General features: G+C 45.7%; 1 protein-coding gene across 1 annotated transcript in view; it reads right to left on the reverse strand.

Annotated features, from left to right (window-relative positions):
- nbeal2 (neurobeachin-like 2) overlaps positions 1 to 12,474 on the reverse strand; it is a 72,289-nt gene extending 59,815 nt beyond the window's left edge. The window contains exons 1-5 of the mRNA XM_038976480.1: positions 12,468 to 12,474; positions 12,215 to 12,317; positions 9,502 to 9,655; positions 8,787 to 8,942; positions 1,372 to 1,531 (exon numbers count right to left, since the gene is read on the reverse strand). Of these exons, the coding sequence (XP_038832408.1) occupies positions 1,372 to 1,531; positions 8,787 to 8,942; positions 9,502 to 9,655; positions 12,215 to 12,317; positions 12,468 to 12,474 (580 nt within the window). The remainder of the gene's footprint in view (positions 1 to 1,371; positions 1,532 to 8,786; positions 8,943 to 9,501; positions 9,656 to 12,214; positions 12,318 to 12,467) is intronic.
- Between the last annotated feature and the right edge of the window lie 7,816 nt (positions 12,475 to 20,290).

Below are 20,290 nucleotides of genomic sequence, written 5' to 3' on the forward strand. Positions count from 1 at the left end.
ACCAAGTTAAACAATTTAAAAGGCAATGCTAGCAAATACTATTTGAGTGCATGTAAACATTTGACCCACTGGGAATGTGATGAAAGAAATAAAAGCTGAAATAAATAAAAGCTGAAATAAATCAATCTCTCTACTATTATTCTGACATTTCACATTCTTAAAATAAAGTGGTGATCCCAACTGACCTAAAACTATAATTTTTACTAGGATTAAATGTCAGGAATTGTGAAAAACTGAGTTTAAATGTATATGGCTAAGGTTTATGTAAACTTCCGACTTCAACTGTACATACTATAGGAACAACAAGGAGAGGGGTTATACACAGTAAAATATATCCCCTATAGATATACATACTATAGGAACAACAAGGAGAGGGGTTATACACAGTAAAATATATCCCCTATAGACATACATACTATAGGAACAACAAGGAGAGGGGTTATACACAGTAAAATATATCCCCTATAGACATACATACTATAGGAACAACAAGGAGAGGGGTTATACACAGTAAAATATATCCCCTATAGACATACATACTATAGGAACAACAAGGAGAGGGGTTATACACAGTAAAATATATCTCCTATAGATATACATACTATAGGAACAACAAGGAGAGGGGTTATACACAGTAAAATATATCCCCTATAGACATACATACTATAGGAACAACAAGGAGAGGGGTTATACACAGTAAAATATATCCCCTATAGACATACATACTATAGGAACAACAAGGAGAGGGGTTATACACAGTAAAATATACCCCTATAGACATACATACTATAGGAACAACAAGGAGAGGGTTATACACAGTAAAATATATCTCCTATAGACATACATACTATAGGAACAACAAGGAGAGGGGTTATACACAGTAAAATATATCCCCTATAGACATACATACTATAGGAACAACAAGGAGAGGGGTTATACACAGTAAAATATATCTCCTATAGACATACATACTATAGGAACAACAAGGAGAGGGGTTATAGTTGAGACTGTTTCATGTTGACATCAATACAAGAATAAAATACACTGTAAAAGGATGACTGTAGAGAAAAACAGGACAAAAACAGGTTTGTTTAACCAGGTAAGCTAGTTGAGAACAAGTTCTCATTTACAACTGCGACCTGGCCAAGATATAGCAAAGCAGTGTGACAAAAACAACAACACAGAGTTGTTAGCACCCAAATGGCACCCTAATCCCTATATAGTGCACTACTTTTGGCCAAAGCCCTATGAGAACCCTAGTCCCTATATAGTGCACTACATTTGACAGGGCACTGGGCCCTAGTAGTTTATTAGACTGTATAAAGGTAATAGGGCTCCATTTGGGACACGAGCAGAGGCTCTATGACCTACCTGTAGCGAGGACCTGCTCGTACAGACAGCGCACGGTGGTCATGGTTACGGGGACATCTCCTAGGAAACAGACAAGACCCAGGTATCCAAAATCCTTCAACTTGACACGTTGCTTGGCGCGCTCAGACACTCGTTCACTCTTCAGGATCTTGTACAGAACCTGCGTCAACGACCAAGGAGGAGAGCAGGAGATTTTTGTTTGATGAGATTTCAACAACACTGACCTACGACTCAGATAAACTAGGAAAGATGGAGAGATTGTGTATTGAGTGGATGACTAGGTAAAACTCTGAACATAGAATGGCTATAGTTGCAGTATCTTTGATAGATTCGTTAGTGTGATGTGGTGGTAGTGTGGCGGTGTTAGTATGGTGTGGTGGTGGTGATGGTGGTGTTAGTTTGATGTGGTGGTGGTGTGATGTGGTGATGGTGTGGTAGTGTGATGTGGTGGTGTGGTAGTGTGGTGTGGTGGTGTGGTGTGATGTGGTGGTGGTGTGATGTGGTGGTAGTGTGATGTGGTGGTGGTGTGATGTGGTGGTGGTGTGATGTGGTAGTGTGATGTGGTGGTGTGGTAGTGTGGTGGTGGTGGTGGTGTGTTAGTGTGATGTGGTGGTGTGGTAGTGTGGTGGTGGTGGTGGTGGTGGTGTGTTAGTGTGATGTGGTGGTGGTGTTAGTGTGATGTGGTGGTGTGGTAGTGTGGTGGTGGTGTGTTAGTGTGATGTGGTGGTGGTGGTGGTGGTAGTGTGATGTGGTGGTAGTGTGATGTGGTGGTGGTGGTGTGATGTGGTGGTGGTGGTGGTGTGGTAGTGTGATGTGGTGGTGGTGTTGGTGTGGTGGTGGTGGTGGTGGTGGTGGTGGTAGTGTGGTGGTGGTGGTGGTAGTGTGGTGTGGTGGTGGTGGTGTGGTGGTGGTGTTAGTGTGATGTGGTGGTGGTGTGATGTGGTGTGATGTGGTGGTGGTGTGATGTGGTGGTGGTGTGATGTGGTGGTGGTGTTAGTGTAATGTGGTGGTGGTAGTGTGGGTGGTGTTAGTGTAATGTGGTGGTGGTAGTGTGGTGGTGGTGGTGGTGTGATGTGGTGGTAGTGGTGGTGTGATGTGGTGGTGGTGGTGGTAGTGTGATGTGGTGGTGGTGGTGTTAGTGTAATGTGGTGGTGGTAGTGTGATGTGGTGTTAGTGTGATGTGGTGGTGGTGGTGTTAGTGTGATGTGGTGGTGGTGGTGTGGTAGTGGTGTTAGTGTGATGTGGTGGTGGTGTGATGTGGTGGTGTGATGTGGTGGTGGTGTGATGTGGTGGTAGTGGTGGTGTGATGTGGTGGTGGTGGTAGTGTGATGTGGTGGTGGTGGAGGTATGTGGTGGTGTAGTGGTGGTGTGATGTGGTGGGTGGTGGATGTGGTGGTGGTGTGATGTGGTGGTAGTGGTGGTGTGATGTGGTGGTAGTGGTGGTGTGATGTGGTGGTGGTGTTAGTGTAATGTGGTGGTGGTAGTGTGATGTGGTGGTGGTAGTGTGGTGGTGGTGGTGGTGTGATGTGGTGGTGGTGTGATGTGGTGGTGGTGTGATGTGGTGGAAGTGGTGGTGTGATGTGGTGGTAGTGGTGGTGTGATGTGGTGGTGGTGTTAGTGTAATGTGGTGGTGGTAGTGTGATGTGGTGGTGGGTTGTGTGATGTGGTGGTGGTGTGATGTGGTGGTGGTGGTGTTAGTGTGATGTGGTGGTGGTGGTGGTGGTAGTGTGATGTGGTGGTGGTGGTGTTAGTGTGATGTGGTGGTGGTGTTAGTGTGATGTGGTGGTGGTAGTGTGATGTGGTGGTGGTAGTGTGATGTGGTGGTGGTGTTAGTGTGGTGTGGTGGTGTGATGTGGTGGTGGTGGTGTTAGTGTGATGTGGTGGTGGTGGTGTTAGTGTGGTGGTGGTGTGATGTGGTGGTGGTGGTAGTGTGATGTGGTGGTGGTGTGATGTGGTGGTGGTGGTAGTGTGATGTGGTGGTGGTGTTAGTGTGATGTGGTGGTGGTAGTGTGGGTGGTGTTAGTGTAATGTGGTGGTGGTAGTGTGGTGGTGGTGGTGGTGTGATGTGGTGGTGTGATGTGGTGGTGGTGTGATGTGGTGGTAGTGGTGGTGTGATGTGGTGGTGGTGGTAGTGTGATGTGGTGGTGGTGTTAGTGTGATGTGGTGGTGGTGTGATGTGGTGGTGGTGTTAGTGTGATGTGGTGGTGGTGGTGTTAGTGTAATGTGGTGGTGGTAGTGTGATGTGGTGTTAGTGTGATGTGGTGGTGGTGGTGGTGTTAGTGTGATGTGGTGGTGGTGGTGTGGTAGTGGTGTTAGTGTGATGTGGTGGTGGTGTGATGTGGTGGTGTGATGTGGTGGTGGTGTGATGTGGTGGTAGTGGTGGTGTGATGTGGTGGTGGTGGTAGTGTGATGTGGTGGTGGTGGTAGTGTAATGTGGTGGTGGTAGTGTGGTGGTGGTGGTGGTGTGATGTGGTGGTGATGTGATGTGGTGGTGGTGTGATGTGGTGGAAGTGGTGGTGTGATGTGGTGGTAGTGGTGGTGTGATGTGGTGGTGGTGTTAGTGTAATGTGGTGGTGGTAGTGTGATGTGGTGGTGGTGTTAGTGTGATGTGGTGGTGGTGTGATGTGGTGGTGGTGGTGTTAGTGTGATGTGGTGGTGGTGGTGGTGGTAGTGTGATGTGGTGGTGGTGGTGTTAGTGTGATGTGGTGGTGGTGTTAGTGTGATGTGGTGGTGGTAGTGTGATGTGGTGGTGGTAGTGTGATGTGGTGGTGGTGTTAGTGTGGTGGTGTGATGTGGTGGTGGTGGTGTTAGTGTGATGTGGTGGTGGTGGTGTTAGTGTGGTGGTGGTGTGATGTGGTGGTGGTGGTAGTGTGATGTGGTGGTGGTGTGATGTGGTGGTGGTGGTAGTGTGATGTGGTGGTGGTGTTAGTGTGATGTGGTGTTAGTGTGATGTGGTGTTAGTGTGATGTGGTGGTGTGATGTGGTGGTGGTGGTGTGATGTGGTGGTGGTGGTAGTGTGATGTGGTGGTGGTGGTGTTAGTGTGATGTGGTGGTGGTGGTGTTAGTGTGATGTGGTGGTGGTGGTGTTAGTGTGATGTGGTGGTGTGGTGGTGGTGGTGTGATGTGGTAGTGTGGTGTGGTGGTGGTGTTGGTGGTGGTGGTGGTGATGTGATGTGGTGGTGGTGGTGGTGGTGTGGTAGTGTGGTGTGGTGGTGGTGTGTGATGTGGTGGTGGTGATGTGATGTGGGGTGGGGTGGTGTGATGTGTGGTGGTGTGTGATGTGGTGTGGTGTGTGGGTGGTGGTGTGATGTGGTGGGTGGATGTGGGGTGGTGTGATGTGGTGGTGGTGGTGATGTGATGTGGTGGTGGTGGTGTGGTAGTGTGGTGTGGTGGTGGTGTTGGTGGTGGTGGTGGTGATGTGGTGGTGGTGGTGGTGATGTGGTGGTGGTGTGATGTGGTGGTGGTGTGATGTGGTGGTGGTGTGATGTGGTGGTGGTGGTGGTGATGTGCTGGTGGTGTGATGTGGTGGTGGTGATGTGGTGGTAGTGTGATGTGGTGGTGGTGGTGATGTGCTGGTAGTGTGATGTGGTGTGGTGGTGTGGTGGTAGTGTGATGTGGTGGTGGTGGTGGTGATGTGCTGGTAGTGTGATGTGGTGGTGGTGGTGGTGATGTGCTGGTAGTGTGATGTGGTGGTGGTGGTGTGGTGGTGGTGGTGGTGTGATGTGGTGGTGGTGGTGTGGTGGTAGTGTGATGTGGTAGTGTGATGTGGTGGTGGTGGTGGTGATGTGCTGGTAGTGTGATGTGGTGGTGGTGGTGTGGTGGTAGTGTGATGTGGTGGTGGTGGTGGTGTGATGTGGTGGTGGTGTGATGTGGTGGTGTGGTGGTCGTGTGATGTGGTGGTGGTGGTGATGATGTGCTGGTAGTGTGATGTGGTGGTGGTGGTGTGGTGGTGTGGTGGTAGTGTGATGTGGTGGTGGTGGTGGTGATGTGCTGTGTGTGATGTGGTGGTGGTGTGATGTGGTGTGTGGTGGTCGGTGATGTGTGTGGTGGTGGTGGTGGTGATGATGTGCTGGTAGTGTGATGTGGTGGTGGTGGTGTGTGTGTGGTGTGTGTGATGTGGTGGTGGTGGTGGTGTGTATGGTGATGTGGTGGTGGTGATGTGATGTGGTGGTGGTGGTGTGATGTGATGGTGTGGTGTGGTAGGTGGTGTGTGGTGGTGGTGGTGTAGTGTGATGTGGTGGTGGTGTGGTGTGTAGTGTGATGTGGGGTGGTGATGTTGGTGGTGGTGTGTGATGTGATGGTGGTGGTGTGGTAGTGTGGTGTGGTGGTGGTGTGGTAGTGTGGTGTGGTGGTGGTGTTGGTGGTGGTGATGTGATGGTGGTGGTGGTGGTGATGTGATGTGGTGGTGGTGTGATGTGGTGGTGGTGGTGGTGTGATGTGGTGGTGGTGGTGATGTGATGTGGTGGTGGTGGTGGTGGTGTGGTAGTGTGTTGGTGGGTGTGTGTTGGTGGTGAAGTGGTGGTGGTGGTGGTGATGTGATGTGGTGGTGGTGGTTGATGTGATGGTGTGGTTGGTTGTGGTAGTGTGTGTGGTGGTGTGTGGGGTGGTGGTGGTGGTGGTGTGGTAGTGTTGGTGTGGTTGGTGGTGTGTGGTGGGTGGTGGTGGTGGTGGTGTGGTAGTGTGGTGTGGTGGTGGTGTTGGTGGTGGTGGTGTGGTGGTGTTGGTGGTGGTGGTGGTGGTGGTGGTGGTGGTGGTGATGTGATGTGGTGGTGGTGTGATGTGGTGGTGGTGTGATGTGGTGGTGGTGTGATGTGGTGGTGGTGGTGATGTGATGTGGTGGTGGTGGTGATGTGATGTGGTGGTGGTGGTGGTGGTGGTGGTGTGGTAGTGTGGTGTGGTGGTGGTGGTGATGTGGTGGTGGTGGTGGTGATGTGGTGGTGGTGTGGTGGTGGTGTGATGTGGTGGTGGTGTGATGTGGTGGTGGTGTGATGTGGTGGTGGTGGTGGTGGTGATGTGCTGGTGGTGTGATGTGGTGGTGGTGATGTGGTGGTAGTGTGATGTGGTGGTGGTGGTGATGTGCTGGTAGTGTGATGTGGTGTGGTGGTGTGGTGGTAGTGTGATGTGGTGGTGGTGGTGGTGGTGATGTGCTGGTAGTGTGATGTGGTGGTGGTGGTGTGGTGGTGGTGGTGGTGTGATGTGGTGGTGGTGTGATGTGGTGTGGTGGTGGTGGTGGGGTGGTGTGGTGTGTAGTTGAGTGGTGGTGGTGGTGGTGATGTGCTGGTAGTGTGATGTGGTGTGGTGGTGGGGTGGTAGTGTGATGTGTGGTGGTGGTGGTGGGTGTGATGTGGTGTGGGTGTGAGGTGGTGGTGTGGTTGTCGTGTGATGTGGTGGTGGTGGTGATGATGTGCTGGTAGTGTGATGTGGTGGTGGTGGTGTGGTGGTGTGGTGGTAGTGTGATGTGGTGGTGGTGGTGGTGATGTGCTGGTGGTGTGATGTGGTGGTGGTGATGTGGTGGTGTGGTGGTCGTGTGATGTGGTGGTGGTGGTGATGATGTGCTGGTAGTGTGATGTGGTGGTGGTGGTGTGGTGGTGTGGTGGTAGTGTGATGTGGTGGTGGTGTGTGGTGGTGGTGGTGGTGTGATGTGGTGGTGGTGTGATGTGGTGGTGGTGGTGTGGTGGTAGTGTGATGTGGTGGTGGTGGTGGTGTGGTAGTGTGATGTGGTGGTGGTGATGTGATGTGGTGGTGGTGGTGTGATGTGATGGTGGTGGTGTGGTAGTGTGGTGTGGTGGTGGTGGTGGTGTTAGTGTGATGTGGTGGTGGTGGTGGTGTGGTAGTGTGATGTGGTGGTGGTGATGTGATGTGGTGGTGGTGGTGTGATGTGATGGTGGTGGTGTGGTAGTGTGGTGTGGTGGTGGTGGTGGTGTGGTAGTGTGGTGTGGTGGTGGTGTTGGTGGTGGTGATGTGATGGTGGTGGTGGTGGTGATGTGATGTGGTGGTGGTGTGTGGTGGTGGTGGTGGTGTGATGTGGTGGTGGTGGTGATGTGATGTGGTGGTGGTGGTGTGGTAGTGTGGTGTGGTGGTGGTGTTGGTGGTGGAAATGTGGTGGTGGTGGTGGTGATGTGATGTGGTGGTGGTGGTGTGATGTGATGGTGGTGGTGTGGTAGTGTGGTGTGGTGGTGGTGTGGTGTGGTGGTGGTGGTGGTGTGGTAGTGTGGTGTGGTGGTGGTGTTGGTGGTGGTGTGGTGGTATGGTTGTGGTGTGTGGTGGTGTTGGTGTGGTGGTGTGGTGGTGTTGGTGGTGGTGGTGGGTGGTGGTGGTGGTGGTGTGGTGGTGGTGGTGGTGTGTGGTGGTGGTGTGATGTGGTGGTGGTGTGATGTGGTGGTGGTGTGATGTGGTGGTGGTGTGATGTGGTGGTGGTGTGATGTGGGTGTGGTGGTGGTGGTGTGGTAGTGTGGTGGTGGTGGTGTGTGGTGTGGGGTGTGTGTGTGGTGGTGTGTGGTGGTGTGGTGATGTGGTGGTGGTGTGATGTGGTGGTGGTGTGGTGGTGGTGGTGTGATGTGTGGTGGTTGTGTGTGTGTGGTGGTGGTGGTGGTGATGTGCTGGTGGTGTGATGTGGTGGTGGTGATTGGTGGTAGTGTGATGTGTGGTGGTGGGATGTGTGGGTAGTGTGATGTGTGGTGGTGGTGTGTGGGTAGTGTGATGTGGTGGTGGTGGTGGTGGTGTGTGCGGTAGTGTGATGTGGTGGTGGTGGTGTGGTGGTGGTGGTGGTGTGATGTGGTGGTGGTGTGATGTGGTGGTGGTGGTGTGGTGGTAGTGTGATGTGGTAGTGTGATGTGGTGGTGGTGGTGGTGATGTGCTGGTAGTGTGATGTGGTGGTGGTGGTGTGGTGGTAGTGTGATGTGGTGGTGGTGGTGGTGTGATGTGGTGGTGGTGTGATGTGGTGGTGTGGTGGTCGTGTGATGTGGTGGTGGTGGTGATGATGTGCTGGTAGTGTGATGTGGTGGTGGTGGTGTGTGGTGGTGTGGTGGTAGGGTGATGTGGTTGGTGGTGGGGTGATGTGCTGTGGTGGTGTGATGGTGGTGGTGTTGTGGTGTGTGGTGGTCGTGTGATGTGGTGGGGTGGTGATGATGTGCTGGTAGTGTGATGTGGTGGTGGTGGTGTGGTGGTGTGGTGGTAGTGTGATGTGGTGGTGGTGGTGTGGTGGTGGTGTGATGTGGTGGTGGTGGTGGTGTTAGTGTAATGGGGGGTGGTGTGATGTGGTAGTGTGATGTGGTGGTGATGTGGTGGTGGTAGTGTGATGTGGTGGTGGTGGTGTAGTGTAATGTGGTGGTGGTGTGATGTGGTGGTGGTGTGGTGTGGTGGTGGTGTGGTAGTGTGATGTGGTGGTGGTAGTGTGATGCAGCAGACTGACTCACCCTGAAGACTCTCTCTCTGACCTCGTCTCCAAAGCTGGGTTTGAGCAGCAGACAGTAGAGCTGTTCTACTCCCCACTCCAACAGTACAGCCTGGACCTGCTCTCTGAGAGGGCTGCTCCTCAACAGACTGTAAACAACATCTAACGCACTCACCACCTGATGGAGAGAGAGAGAGAGAGAGAGGGAGGGGTGGAGAGAGAGAGGAGGGAGGGGGGAGAGGGAGGGGTGGAGAGAGAGAGGAGGAGGTAGAGGGAGGGGTGGAGAGAGAGAGTAGGGAGGGGGGAGAGGGAGGGGTTGAGAGAGAGAGAGTGAGGAGGTGTAGAGGGAGGGGTGGAAGGAGAGTAGGGAGGGGGGAGAGGGAGGGGTGGAGAGAGAGAGAGGAGGGAGGGGGAGAGAAGTTGATTGGGATGAATATAGGGAGTGGAGAGAGAAAGAGGGGAAAGGGGAGAGGGTAAGAGAGGGGTAGGGTGGAGAGGGGTGGGGAGAGAGAGTGAGTGGGGGGAGAAAAGAGGACGGTGAGAGTAAGTGATGGGAGTAGAAATAGAGGTGGGAGGTTGAGAAGAGGGGAGATAGCAGAGGATAGAAAGCAAAGAGGGAGGGAGGGAGGGAGGGAGACATGTGAGTGGAATTATAGGGTTCAAGAAAGGACAGGGTTAGATCCAAAAACCCTCTGAATAAAGACAAGGAGTAAGCATGTCTACGTTAGCGTGCGTACCTGCTGCTCCTCTCCTATAGAAAGTGTGTAGGCCAAGATGCTGTGGAGCTCTTCAGGAGTAGGGCACTTGAGGAGGAAGTCTCTCAGCAGAGAGAACAGAGAGATCTGAACAGTCTGCTTTTCATCAGACAGAGGACTGCCATCTTTCTCCACACTGAGAGCACACAGGCACACAGAGATGAACAAATCAGATGATGTACATATGGAGGCATACAAACAACAGTGTACATCAACATGTACATACATCTATCATACATTTTTTTGCCATCTGCATGGAGGCTATCATTTTTAAGAAGCATAGATAACTCACAATTCATCATTTGTGTCATTAAGATGATGATTACCATAGTAAAGGGGTGTTGAGGTACCTGTAGTGTAAAGGGGTGTTGAGGTATCTGTAGTGTAAAGGTACCTGTAGTGTAAAGGTACCTGTAGTGTAAAGGGGTGTTGAGGTACCTGTAGTGTAAAAGGTTGTTGAGGTACCTGTAGTGTAAAGGGTTGTTGAGGTACCTGTAGTGTAAAGGGGTGTTGAGGTATCTGTAGTGTAAAGGTACCTGTAGTGTAAAGGTACCTGCAGTGTAAAGGGGTGTTGAGGTACCTGTAGTGTAAAGGGTTGTTGAGGTACCTGTAGTGTAAAGGGTTGTTGAGGTACCTGTAGTGTAAAGGGGTGTTGAGGTATCTGTAGTGTAAAGGTACCTGTAGTGTAAAGGGTTGTTGAGGTACCTGTAGTGTAAAGGGGTGTTGAGGTATCTGTAGTGTAAAAGTACCTGTAGTGTAAAGGGTTGTTGAGGTACCTGTAGTGTAAAGGGTTGTTGAGGTACCTGTAGTGTAAAGGGGTGTTGAGGTATCTGTAGTGTAAAGGTACCTGTAGTGTAAAGGTACCTGCAGTGTAAAGGGGTGTTGAGGTACCTGTAGTGTAAAGGGTTGTTGAGGTACCTTAGTGTAAAGGGTTGGTTGAGGTCCTGTAGTGAAAGGGTGTTGAGGTATCTGTAGTAAAGGTACCTGTAGTGTAAAGGGTTGTTGAGGTACCTGTAGTGTAAAGGGTTGTGTTGAGGTACTGTAGTGTAAAGGGGTTGAGGTACCTGTAGGTAAAGGGTTGTTGAGGTACTGTAGTGTAAAGGGTTGTTGAGGTACCTGTAGGTGTTAAAAGGGGTTGTTGAGGTACCTGTAGTGTAAAGGTGTTGAGGTACCTGTAGTGTAAAGGGTTGTTGAGGTACCTGTAGTGTAAAGGGTTGTTGAGGTACCTGTAGTGTAAAGGGTTGTTGAGGTACCTGTAGTGTAAAGGATGGTTGAGGTACCTGCAGTGTAAAGGTACCTGTAAGTGTAAGTGTAAAGGGGTGTTGAGGTACCTGTAGTGTAAAGGGGTGTTGAGGTACCTGTAGTGTAAAGGGTTGTTGAGGTACCTGCAGTGTAAAGGGTTGTTGAGATACCTGTAGTGTAAAGGGTTGTTGAGGTACCTGTAGTGTAAAGGTTTGTTGAGGTACCTGTAGTGTAAAGGTACCTGTAAGTGTAAAGGGGTGTTGAGGTACCTGTAGTGTAAAGGGTTGTTGAGGTACCTGTAGTGTAAAGGGGTGTTGAGGTACCTGTAGTGTAAAGGGGTGTTGAGGTACCTGTAGTGTAAAGGGTTGTTGAGGTACCTGTAGTGTAAAAGGTTGTTGAGTTACCTGTAGTGTAAAGGATGGTTGAGGTACCTGTAGTGTAAAGGATGGTTGAGGTACCTGTAGTGTAAAGGATGGTTGAGGTACCTGTAGTGTAAAGGGTTGTTGAGGTACCTGTAGTGTAAAGGGTTGTTGAGGTACCTGTAGTGTAAAGGGTTGTTGAGGTACCTGTAGTGTAAAGGATGGTTGAGGTACCTGCAGTGTAAAGGTACCTGTAAGTGTAAGTGTAAAGGGGTGTTGAGGTAGATGTAGTGTAAAGGGGTGTTGAGGTACCTGTATGTAAAGGGTTGTTGAGGTACCTGCATGTAAAGGTGTTGAGAGATACCTGTAGTGTAAAGGGTTGTTGAGGTACTGTATGTAAAGGTTTGTTGAGGTACCTGTAGTGTAAGGTACCTGTAAGTGTAAAGGTGTGAGGTACTGTAGTGTAAAGGTTGTTGAGGTACTGTAGTGTAAAGGGGTGTTGAGGTACCTGTAGTGTAAAGGGTGTTGAGGTACCGTAGTGTAAGGTGTTGAGACCTGTAGTGTAAAAGGTTGTTGAGTTACCTGTATGTAAAGATGTGGAGTTACCTGTAGTGAGGATGGTTGAGGGACCTTAGTGTAAAGGATGGTTGAGGTACCTGTAGTGTAAAGGGTTGTGAGGTACCTGTAGTTGTAAAGGGTTGTTGAGGACTGTAGTGTAGGGTTGTTGAGCCTGTAGTGGTAAGTGTTGAGGTACCTGTAGTGTAAAGGGGTGTTGAGGTACCTGTAGTGTATAAGGATGGTTAGTACCTAGGTAGGGGTGTGGGTACCTGTAGTGTAAAGGATGTTGAGGTAACCTGAGGTCAAAGGATGGTGCGGTACCGTAGTGTAAAGGATGGTTAGGGTACCTGTAGTGTAAAGGGTTGTTGAGGTACCTGTAGTGTAAAGGGGTGTTGAGGTACCTGTAGTGTAAAGGGTTGTTGGGGTACCTGTAGTGTAAAGGGTTGTTGAGGTACCTGTAGTGTAAAGGGGTGTTGAGGTACCTGTAGTGTAAAGGGGTGTTGAGGTACCTGTAGTGTAAAGGGTTGTTGAGGTACCTGTAGTGTGTCCGTATGGTATCCAGGATGTACTGCACTCCATACTTCTTCCTCATGCGCTGCTTCCTGTCCTTGATCACCGACGACAGGTACTGGACATGGCCTTCACAGACAACACATCAATATGAGGTACTGGACATGGCCTTCACAGACAACACATCAATATGAGGTACTGGACATGGCCTTCACAGACAACACATATATATGAGGTACTAGACATGGCTTTCACAGACAACACATCAATATGAGGTACTGGACATGGCCTTCACAGACAACACATCAATATGAGGTACTGAACATGGCCTTCACAGACAACACATATATATGAGGTACTAGACATGGCTTTCACAGACAACACATCAATATGAGGTACTGGACATGGCTTTCACAGACAACACATCAATATGAGGTACTGGACATGGCCTTCACAGACAACACATCAATATGAGGTACTGGACATGGCCTTCACAGACAACACATAAATATGAGGTACTGAACATGGCCTTCACAGACAAGACATATATATGAGGTACTAGACATGGCCTTCACAGACAACACATCAATATGAGGTACTAGACATGGCTTTCACAGACAACACATCAATATGAGGTACTGAACATGGCCTTCACAGACAACACATCAATATGAGGTACTGAACATGGCCTTCACAGACAACACATCAATATGAGGTACTGAACATGGCCTTCACAGACAACACATCAATTGAGGTACTGAACATGGCTTCACAGACAACACATCATATGAGGTACTGAACATGGAGCCTCTCACAGACAAACACATCAATATGAGGTACTAGAACATGGCTTTCACAGACAACACATCAATATGAGGTACTGGACATGGCTTTCACAGACAACACATCAATATGAGGTACTGAACATGGCCTTCACAGACAACACATCAATATGAGGTACTGAACATGGCCTTCACAGACAACACATCAATATGAGGTACTGAACATGGACTTCACAGACAACACATCAATATGAGGTACTGAACATGGCCTTCACAGACAACACATCAATATGAGGTACTGAACATGGCCTTCACAGACAACACATCAATATGAGGTACTAGATTATATTCAAACTGTTCTGTATCTAGTGGGGTTATATTCAACTGTTTCTTGTAGTGGGGTTGATATTCAAGCTGTTCTGTATCTAGTGGGGTTCTATTCAAGCTGTTCTGTATCTAGTGGGGTTATATTCAAGCTGTTCTGTATCTAGTGGGGTTATATTCAAGCTGTTCTGTATCTAGTGGGGTTATATTCAAGCTGTTCTGTATCTAGTGGGGTTATATTCAAGCTGTTCTGTAGCTAGTGGGTTATATTCAAGCTGTTCTGTATCTAGTGGGGTTATATTCAAACTGTTCTGTAGCTAGTGGGGTTATATTTCAAGCTGTTCTGTATCTAGTGGGGTTAAATTCAAACTGTTCTGTAGCTAGTGGGTTTATATTCAAGCTGTTCTGTATCTAGTGGGGTTATATTCAAGCTGTTCTGTATCTAGTGGGGTTATATTCAAGCTGTTCTGTATCTAGTGGGGTTATATTCAAGCTGTTCTGTATCTAGTGGGTTATATAGTTCTGTATCTATGGGGTTATATTCAAGCTGTTCTGTATCTAGTGGGGGTTATATTCAAGCTGTTCTGTAGCTAGTGGGGTTATATTCAAGCTGTTCTGTATCTAGTGGGGTTATATTCAAACTGTTTCTGTAGCTAGTGGGGTTATATTTCAGCTGTTCTGTATCTAGTGGGGTTAAATTCAAACTGTTCTGTAGCTAGTGGGGTTATATTCAAGCTGTTCTGTATCTAGTGGGGTTATATTCAAGCTGTTTCTGTAGCTAGTGGGGTTATATTCAAGCTGTTCTGTATCTAGTGGGGTTATATTCAAACTGTTCTGTATCTAGTGGGGTTATATTCAAGCTGTTCTGTATCTAGTGGGGTTATATTCAAAATGTTCTGTATCTAGTGGGGTTATATTCAAGCTGTTCTGTATCTAGTGGGGTTATATTCAAGCTGTTCTGTATCTAGTGGGGTTATATTCAAGCTGTTCTGTATCTAGTGGGGTTATATTCAAGCTGTTCTGTATCTAGTGGGGTTATATGCAAACTGTTCTGTATCTAGTGGGGTTATATTCAAGCTGTTCTGTATCTAGTGTCGTTATATTCTAGCTGTTCTGTATCTAGTGGGGTTATATTCAAGCTGTTCTGTATCTAGTGGGGTTATATTCAAACTGTTCTGTATCTAGTGGGGTTATATTCTAGCTGTTCTGTATCTAGTGGGGCTATATTCAAACTGTTCTGTATCTAGTGGGGTTATATTCAAACTATTCTGTAGCTAGTGGGGTTATATTTAAGCTGTTCTGTATCTAGTGAGGTTATATTCAAGCTGTTCTGTATCTAGTGGGGTTATATTCAAGCTGTTCTGTAGCTAGTGGGGTTATATTCAAACTCTTCTGTATCTAGTGGGGTTATATTCAAGCTGTTCTGTATCTAGTGGGGTTATATTCAAGCTGTTCTGTATCTAGTGGGGCTATATTCAAGCTGTTCTGTATCTAGTGGGGTTATATTCAAGCTGTTCTGTATCTAGTGGGGTTATATTCAAGCTGTTCTGTAGCTAGTTGGGTTATATTCAAGCTGTTCTGTATCTAGTTGGGTTATATGCAAACTGTTCTGTATCTAGTGGGGTTATATTCAAGCTGTTCTGTATCTAGTGGGGTTATATTCAAGCTGTTCTGTATCTAGTGGGGTTATATTCAAGCTGTTCTGTAGCTAGTTGGGTTATATTCAAACTGTTCTGTATCTAGTGGGGTTATATTAAAACTGTTCTGTATCTAGTGTCGTTATATTCAAACTGTTCTGTATCTAGTGGGGTTATATTCAAACTGTTCTGTATCTAGTGGGGTTATATTCAAGCTGTTCTGTAGCTAGTGGGGTTATATTCAAACTGTTCTGTATCTAGTGGGGTTATATTCAAACTGTTCTGTATCTAGTGGGGTTATATTCAAACTGTTCTGTATCTAGTGGGGTTATATTCAAACTGTTCTGTATCTAGTGGGGTTATATTCAAACTGTTCTGTATCTAGTGGGGTTAAATTCAAACTGTTCTGTATCTAGTGGGGTTATAATTCAAGCTGTTCTGTATCTAGTGGGGTTATATTCAAACTGTTTTGGTGTTATATTCAAACTGTTCCGTATCTAGTGGGGTTATATTCAAACTGTTTTGGTGTTATATTCAAACTGTTCTGTATCTAGTGGGGTTATATTCAAACTGTTCTGTGTCTAGTGGGGTTATATTCAAGCTGTTCTGTATCTAGTGGGGTTATATTCAAGCTGTTCTGTATCTAGTGGGGTTATATTCAAGCTGTTCTGTATCTAGTGGGGTTATATTCAAGCTGTTCTGTATCTAGTGGGGTTATATTCAAGCTGTTCTGTATCTAGTGGGGTTATATTCAAGCTGTTCTGTAGCTAGTGGGGTTATATTCAAGCTGTTCTGTATCTAGTGGGGTTATATTCAAACTGTTCTGTAGCTAGTGGGGTTATATTTCAGCTGTTCTGTATCTAGTGGGGTTAAATTCAAACTGTTCTGTAGCTAGTGGGGTTATATTCAAGCTGTTCTGTATCTAGTGGGGTTATATTCAAGCTGTTCTGTAGCTAGTGGGGTTATATTCAAGCTGTTCTGTATCTAGTGGGGTTATATTCAAACTGTTCTGTAGCTAGTGGGGTTATATTCAAGCTGTTCTGTATCTAGTGAGGTTATATTCAAGCTGTTCTGTATCTAGTGGGGTTATATTCAAACTGTTCTGTATCTAGTGGGGTTATATTCAAGCTGTTCTGTATCTAGTGGGGTTATATTCAAGCTGTTCTGTATCTAGTGGGGTTATATTCAAACTGTTCTGTATCTAGTGGGGTTATATTCAAGCTGTTCTGTATCTAGTGGGGTTATATTCAAACTGTTCTGTATCTAGTGGGGTTATATTCTAGCTGTTCTGTATCTAGTGGGGCTATATTCAAACTGTTCTGTAGCTAGTGGGGTTATATTTCAGCTGTTCTGTATCTAGTGAGGTTATATTCAAGCTGTTCTGTATCTAGTGGGGTTATATTCAAACTATTCTGTAGCTAGTGGGGTTATATTTCAGCTGTTCTGTATCTAGTGAGGTTATATTCAAGCTGTTCTGTATCTAGTGGGGTTATATTCAAGCTGTTCTGTAGCTAGTGGGGTTATATTCAAACGCTTCTGTATCTAGTGGGGTTATATTCAAGCTGTTCTGTATCTAGTGGGGTTATATTCAAGCTGTTCTGTATCTAGTGGGGCTATATTCAAGCTGTTCTGTATCTAGTGGGGTTATATTCAAGCTGTTCTGTATCTAGTGGGGTTATATTCAAGCTGTTCTGTAGCTAGTTGGGTTATATTCAAGCTGTTCTGTATCTAGTTGGGTTATATGCAAACTGTTCTGTATCTAGTGGGGTTATATTCAAGCTGTTCTGTATCTAGTGGGGTTATATTCAAGCTGTTCTGTATCTAGTGGGGTTATATTCAAGCTGTTCTGTAGCTAGTTGGGTTATATTCAAACTGTTCTGTATCTAGTGGGGTTATATTAAAACTGTTCTGTATCTAGTGTCGTTATATTCAAACTGTTCTGTATCTAGTGGGGTTATATTCAAACTGTTCTGTATCTAGTGGGGTTATATTCAAGCTGTTCTGTAGCTAGTGGGGTTATATTCAAACTGTTCTGTATCTAGTGGGGTTATATTCAAACTGTTCTGTATCTAGTGGGGTTATATTCAAACTGTTCTGTATCTAGTGGGGTTATATTCAAACTGTTCTGTATCTAGTGGGGTTATATTCAAACTGTTCTGTATCTAGTGGGGTTAAATTCAAACTGTTCTGTATCTAGTGGGGTTATATTCAAGCTGTTCTGTATCTAGTGGGGTTATATTCAAACTGTTTTGGTGTTATATTCAAACTGTTCCGTATCTAGTGGGGTTATATTCAAACTGTTTTGGTGTTATATTCAAACTGTTCTGTATCTAGTGGGGTTATATTCAAACTGTTCTGTGTCTAGTGGGGTTATTATTCAAGCTGTTCTGTATCTAGTGGGGTTATATTCAAGCTGTTCTGTATCTAGTGGGGTTATATTCAAGCTGTTCTGTATCTAGTGGGGTTATATTCAAGCTGTTCTGTATCTAGTGGGGTTATATTCAAGCTGTTCTGTAGCTAGTGGGGTTATATTCAAGCTGTTCTGTATCTAGTGGGGTTATATTCAAACTGTTCTGTAGCTAGTGGGGTTATATTTCAGCTGTTCTGTATCTAGTGGGGTTAAATTCAAACTGTTCTGTAGCTAGTGGGGTTATATTCAAGCTGTTCTGTATCTAGTGGGGTTATATTCAAGCTGTTCTGTAGCTAGTGGGGTTATATTCAAGCTGTTCTGTATCTAGTGGGGTTATATTCAAACTGTTCTGTAGCTAGTGGGGTTATATTTCAGCTGTTCTGTAGCTAGTGGGGTTATATTCAAGCTGTTCTGTATCTAGTGAGGTTATATTCAAGCTGTTCTGTATCTAGTGGGGTTATATTCAAACTGTTCTGTATCTAGTGGGGTTATATTCAAGCTGTTCTGTATCTAGTGGGGTTATATTCAAGCTGTTCTGTATCTAGTGGGGTTATATTCAAACTGTTCTGTATCTAGTGGGGTTATATTCAAGCTGTTCTGTATCTAGTGGGGTTATATTCAAACTGTTCTGTATCTAGTGGGGTTATATTCAAGCTGTTCTGTATCTAGTGGGGTTATATTCAAGCTGTTCTGTATCTAGTGGGGTTATATTCAAACTGTTCTGTATCTAGTGGGGTTATATTCAAGCTGTTCTGTATCTAGTGGGGTTATATTCAAACTGTTCTGTATCTAGTGGGGTTATATTCAAACTGTTCTGTATCTAGTGGGGTTATATTCAAACTGTTCTGTATCTAGTGGGGTTATATTCAAACTGTTCTGTAGCTAGTGGGGTTATATTCAAGCTGTTCTGTATCTAGTGGGGTTATATTCAAACTGTTCTGTATCTAGTGGGGTTATATTCAAGCTGTTCTGTATCTAGTGGGGTTATATTCAAACTGTTCTGTATCTAGTGGGGTTATATTCAAGCTGTTCTGTATCTAGTGGGGTTATATTCAAGCTGTTCTGTATCTAGTGGGGTTATATTCAAGCTGTTCTGTATCTAGTGGGGTTATATTCAAGCTGTTCTGTATCTAGTGGGGTTATATGCAAACTGTTCTGTATCTAGTGGGGTTATATTCAAGCTGTTCTGTATCTAGTGTCGTTATATTCTAGCTGTTCTGTATCTAGTGGGGTTATATTCAAGCTGTTCTGTATCTAGTGGGGTTATATTCAAACTGTTCTGTATCTAGTGGGGTTATATTCTAGCTGTTCTGTATCTAGTGGGGCTATATTCAAACTGTTCTGTATCTAGTGGGGTTATATTCAAACTGTTCTGTAGCTAGTGGGGTTATATTTCAGCTGTTCTGTATCTAGTGAGGTTATATTCAAGCTGTTCTGTATCTAGTGGGGTTATATTCAAGCTGTTCTGTAGCTAGTGGGGTTATATTCAAACTCTTCTGTATCTAGTGGGGTTATATTCAAGCTGTTCTGTATCTAGTGGGGTTATATTCAAGCTGTTCTGTATCTAGTGGGGCTATATTCAAGCTGTTCTGTATCTAGTGGGGTTATATTCAAGCTGTTCTGTAGCTAGTTGGGTTATATTCAAGCTGTTCTGTATCTAGTTGGGTTATATGCAAACTGTTCTGTATCTAGTGGGGTTATATTCAAGCTGTTCTGTATCTAGTGGGGTTATATTCAAGCTGTTCTGTATCTAGTGGGGTTATATTCAAGCTGTTCTGTAGCTAGTTGGGTTATATTCAAACTGTTCTGTATCTAGTGTGGTTATATTAAAACTGTTCTGTATCTAGTGTGGTTATATTAAAACTGTTCTGTATCTAGTGGGGTTATATTCAAACTGTTCTGTATCTAGTGGGGTTATATTCAAGCTGTTCTGTAGCTAGTGGGGTTATATTCAAACTGTTCTGTATCTAGTGGGGTTATATTCAAACTGTTCTGTATCTAGTGGGGTTATATTCAAACTGTTCTGTATCTAGTGGGGTTATATTCAAACTGTTCTGTATCTAGTGGGGTTATATTCAAACTGTTCTGTATCTAGTGGGGTTAAATTCAAACTGTTCTGTATCTAGTGGGGTTATATTCAAGCTGTTCTGTATCTAGTGGGGTTATATTCAAACTGTTTTGGTGTTATATTCAAACTGTTCCGTATCTAGTGGGGTTATATTCAAACTGTTTTGGTGTTATATTCAAACTGTTCTGTATCTAGTGGGGTTATATTCAAACTGTTCTGTGTCTAGTGGGGTTATATTCAAGCTGTTCTGTATCTAGTGGGGTTATATTCAAGCTGTTCTGTATCTAGTGGGGTTATATTCAAGCTGTTCTGTATCTAGTGGGGTTATATTCAAGCTGTTCTGTATCTAGTGGGGTTATATTCAAGCTGTTCTGTAGCTAGTGGGGTTATATTCAAGCTGTTCTGTATCTAGTGGGGTTATATTCAAACTGTTCTGTAGCTAGTGGGGTTATATTTCAGCTGTTCTGTATCTAGTGGGGTTAAATTCAAACTGTTCTGTAGCTAGTGGGGTTATATTCAAGCTGTTCTGTATCTAGTGGGGTTATATTCAAGCTGTTCTGTAGCTAGTGGGGTTATATTCAAGCTGTTCTGTATCTAGTGGGGTTATATTCAAACTGTTCTGTAGCTAGTGGGGTTATATTTCAGCTGTTCTGTAGCTAGTGGGGTTATATTCAAGCTGTTCTGTATCTAGTGGGGTTATATTCAAGCTGTTCTGTATCTAGTGGGGTTATATTCAAGCTGTTCTGTAGCTAGTTGGGTTATATTCAAACTGTTCTGTATCTAGTGTGGTTATATTAAAACTGTTCTGTATCTAGTGTGGTTATATTAAAACTGTTCTGTATCTAGTGGGGTTATATTCAAACTGTTCTGTATCTAGTGGG

This window comes from Salvelinus namaycush, chromosome 37, assembly GCF_016432855.1.
Source record: "Salvelinus namaycush isolate Seneca chromosome 37, SaNama_1.0, whole genome shotgun sequence".
Taxonomy (NCBI): domain Eukaryota; kingdom Metazoa; phylum Chordata; class Actinopteri; order Salmoniformes; family Salmonidae; genus Salvelinus; species Salvelinus namaycush.